Source organism: Sturnus vulgaris, chromosome 28 (assembly GCF_052056855.1).
Source record: "Sturnus vulgaris isolate bStuVul1 chromosome 28, bStuVul1.hap1, whole genome shotgun sequence".
Taxonomy (NCBI): Eukaryota; Metazoa; Chordata; class Aves; order Passeriformes; family Sturnidae; genus Sturnus; species Sturnus vulgaris.
Genome location: NC_142270.1, coordinates 6243934 through 6252259, shown reverse-complemented (window position 1 = coordinate 6252259; position 8326 = coordinate 6243934). Strand labels below are relative to the sequence as shown.

The 8326-nt window shown below is 53.1% G+C and overlaps 1 protein-coding gene across 1 annotated transcript; it reads right to left on the bottom strand.

The window, feature by feature from the left end:
* Positions 1-1500: 1500 nt before the first annotated feature.
* TCIM (transcriptional and immune response regulator) lies at positions 1501-2820 on the bottom strand. The gene has a single exon (XM_088179853.1). The coding sequence runs from the start codon at positions 2733-2735 to the stop codon at positions 2415-2417; it is 321 nt and encodes a 106-aa protein (XP_088035979.1). The 5' UTR covers positions 2736-2820; the 3' UTR covers positions 1501-2414.
* Between the last annotated feature and the right edge of the window lie 5506 nt (positions 2821-8326).

Here is an 8326-nt window from a genome sequence, read left to right as displayed (position 1 = left end):
AGCCACTTCAGTGGGTGTTGATTTCAGCCTGCCACAAGCACGGCTTCTGCCAGATTTGCTTCCTTCTTTCAAGGAAAGGCTGTTGGCAAAGGATACCCCAGGCTGCCCGGGTCATTGGTAGCACTGGGGAGCTGGGCTTGGTTGTGGGGACCAGAGAGTGACAAAGCTCTGGCAAATCCTGCACTGTGGACACCTCAATGTCCAGGGCAGGGGAGCAGGGAGCAAAGCCCCAGCAGCAGGGCTGGGGAGCAGCAGGACGGTGAGGAGCTGGTCTGGTCCTGCAGGGTGTTCTCAGAGCACCCTTAGCAGCTGCCTGGTCGGGTCCTGGCAGGTCACACACCCCAGAGGCAGGAGGGCTCAGGGCTCCCTGCCCTGCTGGCTCCTGTTGTGTTTGTCACAGGAAGCTGCTCTGGGGAGCACCCAGCAGAGCAGGACGGGCTCTGTGACATCCCCAGGACCCAGAGTGGCTGGAGGGAGCAGGGCTGGGCTGTGGCAGGCACTGAGTGCCCCTGTTTGGCTTTTTTGGGAACAGCCCCTCCGAGGCAGTTGTTGTGGGGCTTTTGGGATGTGTCAGGAATGGGTGCAGCAGCTGCAGAGTGTGGGACATCACTCCAGAGGCTGAATGCTGGAAAACTGGCAGCTTCCTCTGGAACAAACCTGCTCTGAGACAGATTTTTCTGAGCAAGGGCAGTTCTGCAAAGCCTTTGGAAGCTCTTTCATCAGGTTCATCCCAAAACAGTTTACTCTCTGGTCTCCCTGGGAGGGGAAATCACTGTGCATCCCACTCCATCTATAAATAATTATAATTGCCCATTCTATTAGGTGACTTAAAAGATTATTTTCAGTCTCCTTGACTTATTGGCAATTTGGATTTCTTACTGTAGGCAAAAAACACTGTAGCTGGGCTATCATTCTTCCAAGCTGCTCTATCTTTGTTGCTCTAAGCAGGGTCATGGGAATGTTTTTATCTAAGCCATCAGGTTATTAGAGGACAGACTTATAAATAACCAGTCTTTGCTATTTTTAAGTACTTTCAGCATCGTCTATCATGATAGTACAGCACAACCTGCAGAAAAACAGCCCAATTCTGCTGCCAAACTTCATAACTTACTTCTGCTTCTTGGAGTGATGAGGAGCCAAGCCCAGGTTCCCTCTCTGCTCTGCAGAAATGTCAAAGGCTGACGAGCCTGGCCCCAAACCATCCTTTTCTACACCTTTCTTTCCTCACTGCAGAAGATCTCATTTCCTTTATTATGGAGGGGAATCTGGCATTGGAGTTGATTAACAATAAATCTGATGAGGTCTTTCTGGGGAATGATGAGGTTGGCATGGCAGCCTGGTGCTGCCAGGTGGGACAGTGGGGCTGTCCTGAGCTTGGGCTGCCAAAGCCATACTGGGGCATGAAGGAGAGGTGCAGGCAGTCTGCTCCTCTTCTCTATGAAATGACAAAAAAGTCTGACCCCACCATTCCAGGAGAACTGAGCATTTCAGACAAGATAATTTATATTTATTTCATAATTTATTAGTTTTCACGCCACTGTATGCAATAAATTATAGTCGACATAATAACATTGTCATAAAATATTGCCATGAAGTAAGTACTCATCTAATAGTGATTGTAACCTACACAGAGAAGAACTGTAGCCATTATATTTAGATTTTTAGTGTTAGTGGTAAGTGAACACAGTATTAGGGTACTTCACAGTAAATTCAAGGAAATCTCTCATTATTATTGCTTCTGTGCAAACGACTTTTACTGCACACATACAGCTTGGGAAGGAAAGGCACAGTTGTGCAGAATGTCTCTGGAGCCAGTGCTGAACTTACTGCACCCCGTGGTGCATTTGGGTGCATTTAACAAATGCAAAGTGACCGTGACAGCAGCTGAGGAGTCTCCAGAGGTCACAGCACCGGGGCTCAGGATGAAAAGGCAAAGCACCCGCGTCAGGTCCGTGAGCACCGAGTCCAGCACAGGGCCCCGAGTCACAGCCGGGCGTGTGGGAGCCCCCAGCTCGGTGCCACGGGGGGCTCGGGCTCTGCTGGGAGCTGCTCTCTGTGCGAGCCTCTGGCCAGCGGACTGCTGGCCACGCCGGTGTGCCACGGGCACCGAGCTGTGCCACGGGCACCGATCCTGGTGTCCTCACCCATGTGCCACGGGCATGATCCTGGTGTCCTCACCCATGTGCCGTGGGCATGATCTTGGCGTCCTCACCCATGTGCCGTGGGCATGATCCTGCTGGCCACACCAGCGCTGCCGTGGGCACCGGTGCCGCTGCGGGCTCGCAGTTTGCCGTGGGGCTGTGCCCTGTGCGGGCACTGTCACGTCCCCACGGGGCAGCGGAGCATGCTGAGTGCGGTAGGAGGTCACAAAGTCCCGTCACAGAATGTTCTCCATTTCTGCTCTCTCCGCCAGCTCAGGGAACTTTGATGGAGTATTTCCGAAATGTCAGGAACTGGAGCAGTTTGTCTTTTCTCCTCTGCTTCAGTGCCATTAGCGCTCTCGTTTTTTCCTCCATGTCCTGGTCGGTGGCGAGGATTATCTTGGCTCTCTCCTCCGCCTTCTTGTCCCCGGAGTTTCTGAAGAGTTTCTGCAGGGCCGCCTCGTTGATGCTCTCGAAGATGTTGGCCGCGGCTTTCTTGCGCAGGGCGGTGTCGAAGCGGTAGCCGTGGACCGAGGGGCTCACCCGCAGGGACGTGGACATGGCTGCAGGGCTGGAGCTCGGCTTTGCTTTCATCTAGCGGGTGCTGCCCTGCGCTCCAGCCCGGGGAATGGGTGCTGTGCTGGCTCCAGCGCTGGTATTTAAAGGCAGGCTGGAGGAAAAGCTGGAGGGCTCCGGTTACACCGGTGAGATCACCATGATGTCAACACCCAGCAGTCACAGGCAAGTTTAACATTTAAGTTGCCAACTTTCCTGTCGTGCGGACGAGATGAAAAGTTCTCTCTGCTTCTGCTATGGAAATGGCTTTTTTCTTTTTTTTTGACCCACCACAGAAGAGGCTTCAACCATCGCGGTGGGACGGAGCCAGCACATCCCCAACCCCGCTCCTGCCCTTGCTGCACGTGGAAAGCACTGTGTGCACAATGTATCAGATCACAAACAGGTAAAACTCCAGGTGAGAGCTGCTGCATTGGAACCTGTGCAAAGAGCCAGGCTCTGTGTGCACTGCAAACACTGCAAACCTGCTCCTGTCTGGGCATGGGTTCCTTTCTGCTGCTTCCCAGCAGATGCAGCTCATCCTCAGCACAAAGAGCTGCAGTTTCTGACCAGTGCTGTCCCAAAGGCAGGCAGCTGATCCATAACATCCTGTGAGGTGATTTCCCTGGGTGTTACACCCTCAGCTGCCCGTGGCAGTGGTCTCAGGGGAGCACAAAACTCTGTTTGCTGCCCTGCTCCTGCCTCCAGTCCTTTTGCTTACATTTCTCATTAGTGCTGGAAAGAAAACTCACCTCTGCTCCAAAACCTGTGCTCTCCACACCACCCTTGGCCAATGAAAAGCCCTTGGGCTGGAAGGACTCTGTCTTAGTCACACGGGTTAGTTTTGGCTCCTGGAAGGAGCAGGAGCTGGACTTGATGGTACACTGTGGAGAGGGCAGAGCTGCCAGCAAGGGGCTCCTGCTGGGCTCAGACCCCTGGTGTTACTGAGCACAATCAAACCTGGCCCAGAATAGCTGGGGTTCAAAAGTCACTCAAGGCCAGGAGCCAGAGATAAGTGTATTTTGGTTAATGTTTTAAAGCAGCCGGATGCTGCAGAGGCTCTGTTTGGAAAACAAGCTCCTGCATGTTTACTGTTGTTGCTGACCCTGTTACTCACCCTTGCTGGAAGACTCCAGGAACTGCCTCTGTCCCCATCCCACTTGGACCAGGGGTTTCCCTTATTTACCAGACAGCTGTGGAAATTACCTCTGACCACACTGAAGAACAGACCCAAAGAAACATCACCCAGATGTTTTTTATTCCACATTCCCTTTAAAACGTCAGTTTGTTTGGCTCCAGGGAGGGGATGTGTCTGAGCCATACACCCCTCTGCAGTGGTCAGTGGGAGCCAGTGGAGAGCTGAACACACCTGAAGCCCATGTGGAGATGTTTGTGCTGGCTCAGAAGGGAGGAGGGGATCACCTGTGAGCTGCTGCTCACCGGGTGAAGTGTGAGCAGGGCACATGGCTGCCTGGGCCCAGAATTACTGGCAAGCCCAGCTCCCTCTGGGCTCTGTTCAACTTCCAGCTGGCCAGGACCTGCCAGGCTTCTCTCCTTAGGAGAGGGAGGGGTCTTATTTCAGTGCTGGCCACTTTCCTACCTGGGACTCGGGACTCATTCGTTGGTGCTGCTGGGCACATCCTGAACCCTGCAGGCACCGTATCCTGCCAGGACCTGGGTTTCCCCACTGCTGCCAGGACTTTGCTCTGGCATGAGCTCTCTCTGCACGTGCCATTGCTTCCTGTGGTTCTGTCACTGTGTGAGTTACTTTTTACAAGTTTTCCACAATTTTTTTGTATGTGCTGGATGTTCCGTGCTTCGGTGTATAAATAACAGCTTTGCAGATCTCTGGGATTCTTCTTCCACCAGGCAGACATGCAGCCTCTCACCTTGCCGTGGTCTTGCCAAATTGGTGAGACCAATTCATCAGCTGCTTGTTCAACATTTGCAGGGCTGATGAATCCACCCTGAAAACAGAACAGTTTTGGTGTGGCTGGATCTGTGCCTGGGAAAGATCTCACGGTTTATAGACTCTGCTAACATGAAATGTGATGGGGAAGCAGAAGGAAGCAGGGCTATATGTGCTGCCCCAAGCCCAAAACACGTGTCTGCATGAAATGCTCAAAGTGCTTTGCTTCACAGGACAGATAACAGGGTACCTGGGGCAAAATTCAGTGCCAGAAGATCAGTCAGGATCTTGTGGCTGAAGAAAACAACCCCTTCTTGTCCCCAGTCAAAAACAAGAGCTGAGGCAGGTTCACGTGCTCCTTGTTTTTACCACTCCCACTGCACTTGGAATCACTGCAGGTATTTGCAGAGATGTGGCTGACAGCATAAATTAGCAATATCTGTGGAAGATACAAGCTCAGAAAAGTATCTGCCATGGAAACCGAGACTGAAGCTGATGCTTTAGGAGTAAGACATCAGAAAGCTGCCAAGATCAAGCACGCGTTCCTTGTGAGCTCATCTCGCACAGAGCAGTAACAAATGTCTTTGCCCCTTCAAGCTTCTCTGCCCACTTTGGATAAATTTAGTTGTGCTTGGCTCTGACAGAGCGATGAAGCATGCCTCGTCTGTTTTTTTTCCAGTAATTTTTGTTTATATGGCTCTTTTAATACTGCTTTCCCAGTAATGCCTAGGAGGAATTATTCATGTGTTGGATTGGAGAGCAACTTCAGAGAAGATGTGATTTCTATCATCGTTCTCCTGCTATTATTGTGTAATTGCTTTGTGAGACGCAAACGCTCCATTTCACCCGTTAATGGGAGGATTAATTCCCATCCCCACCGTTTGCAGGGAGGCGCAGCCACATCTCCAATTGTGCTGTGCCTCTCCCGGCGTGACGGGCGAGGGGAGCTCGGGGTTCTGCTGCCAGGAAAGCCCCGGGAGGAGCGGGAGGGAGGCTGGGGCTGCCCTGGGTGCGGGGGCACACAGTGCCCGCACCACCAACTCCTGCAGAGAACTTGCTTTGCCTTAATGTAACCTCCAGAACGGCTCCAAAGAAGGTAATCCGGGATGCCTGGCAGCTCCCTCGGGCATGTTTTGCATAACTTTCCTCCACTCCTGCTGCCAAAGCCTGCGAAGTCTGGAACACCCATTGAGGATCAGAGGATGCAGCAGCCCCCAGGGAGCATCGGTGCTGCCCAGCCCTTCCCAGCCAGGTGTGGGACGTTGAGAAAGAGAGACTCAGAATAGCCTGTGATACCTGTGAGATATGATAGATAGATAGATAGATAGATAGATAGATAGATAGATAGATAGATAGATAGATAGATAGATAGATAGATGCTCTGTCTCAGGTCATTCAGTGAAAACCTAAGAATGGGAAATGTCCAGAAGCCTCCAGCCATCTCTGCTCTTCCCATCCCTTCCCTGGCTTACATGGTCGGGAACTCTGGCTCCTCACGGCCTGCAGCTGGGGAACCTCAGCCCTTCTCAGGAGCCACAAATGCCACTGTGTGCTGGGAAAGGTTTCCGAGATGGAGTGCTCTGCAGACACAGCTGTGGCATGGCTCTGAGGTCAAGGAGGAGCTGGTTCATTGTGCTGCTCTTGGGATCCAAATTCCTGGGAGGTTTCCGGACACCCAGGTCGTGCGAGTGGCAGTGCCTGCCCTGGCTCCAACCTGCCTGCAGCCTCTCCCCACTGGGACTTGTGTGCCTCTGGGACTCCACCTGAGATTTCTGTTTGTTTGGCTGTTGCTTGGGTTTTTCTGTGGTTGTCGTTTCTTTGATAGAACATCTGGGAACACTTGTACAAATCTCACGGCAGGATGCTGCAGCCTTTGCTCACAAAAACCCCAAGAGTTTAACTTGGCCATCTGTGTTCCCTGTGACTCCTCCTGTGGTCCCCATGTCAGAGGTACGGGACAGGGCAGGTACTTGTCCCCAGGTCAGAGGTACAGGAAGGAGGGGATGTTTGTGCCCAGGTCAGATGTTCAGGATAAGGAGGGTATTTCAAGGGCATTTCTGTTGCAGTTCAGCTGCTGGGAATCACAGATGTCTCAGACAATTCTCACACAGCTCCCTGTCTCAAAACAGAAAAAACATACTAGTTTTCAGACAACAGAAGGCATAGTTGCACAATTAAGCCAGTTAGATTCCAGCAGAAAATATTTTAACAGGAAAAAGAAGGCCTGGGCTAAGTGAGGGGAATGCAGCCCCAGGACTGTGCAGAGCAGCCCTGTCCTGCTCTGGCCCAGGGAATGGCTGGAGCTGGGTGAGCTCTGGCTGAGCCAAGCATTGCTGTGTGCAGGGAGACCATATAAGAGTAAAGTCTGTGGTGTTCCTGATAATGAATGTCTCCTCATTTCTCATAAATTCTCTGTTAAATGTACGATCACCGAGTTAATAATGCAGTGCAGGACATAACGGATAGCCAGTTACAGTAAGTAAATCATGTCTGGTAAGAAACAGAAGAGAAACAGAAACTTCTGTCACTTTTACCAGGCAGAACCCCCTGGAAGGAGCCCTGCACGCAGCAAAGCAGAGCTGAGGACACATCTGGTGTGGATGTTTGCTGCCACAGGGGACTGCAGGGCCTGGGGAGGCAAGGGCTCACTGTGTTGGGAAGCCACAGGTGCAGTCTCTGGGTGCTTGAGACTTCCAAAATCCATCTTGCAAAGAGAACCTCGGGCTGTGGTGCTCCCCACGTGCCATGGGAGATCACTCCTGGAATACAGAGTCAGGCAGCCAGAGCATGGTCACAAAAAGAAGAGCCGTGCCCGGGGCTGTGGGGCAGGCCAGGAGTTCCCTGGGATCACCCCCTCAGGTGGGAGCACCTGAAATGGCACCACCATGTCCTGCCATTCCCATGGGAGCCGGGGAAAGTCTTTGAAACCCTGACTTCAGCATCTTCCTCCCAGGTCAGCAATGAAAGTTTGGAGCTCGGAGCACGAACAACCCTTTCCTTTCTCTGCCCAATTTCCTGTTTGACCTTGCAGAAGGTCCCCAGGACCCGTCTCGGAGAGGGGCGAAGGCAGAGCCGTCTCCAGCTGTCAGACAGCTCATTGTCTGCTGCCGAGGGGACAGACTGACGGAAATCCTGCCCTGGGGCTGGGCCAGGGCTGGGCTGGCTCATTGTCACAGCCGGGCTCCCAGTGACCGTACCCAGCACACGTGCAGGCGCCGCAGTGCCCCGCTCTAATCTCTCTCCAGCCGCTTCCTCTGCTGCAGGAGAGGTGGCAGACAGGATGTGCCTTTGTGCTGCTCCGGCTCCTGGGGCTCTGCTGTGCCCCCGGGGCTCCCCAAGCCCCCGGGGTCGGTGCTGGATCAGGACAGGGGGAGCGAGATGGGAGTGGGTGCTGAGGGCGCAGGCAGGGTGGTGGCAGTGCCAGCACTGGGGTCCAGGGGTGTTCGGGGTGACCTGGGGTACCTGGGGAGGGTTATGGTGGTGCACAGGAGATCCCAGGCTAGGCAGGGGACACCAAAGGCTCAGGCCCGTGGGTCTGTCTGGGGCCAGGCACAAGGAAAAGCCTGGGTGACCTCTGTGCAATGTTTGGGAGCCTACAAGCAGTCCAGCCTGGAAAACACTGGCTTCGTGTGGAAAGAGCTGAGCCAGGTCCAAAGTCAGAGGCACGGGCTTCTTGAGCAGAATTTAGTTTTCAGCTCCTTAATTTTGTGTCAAAGCAAAG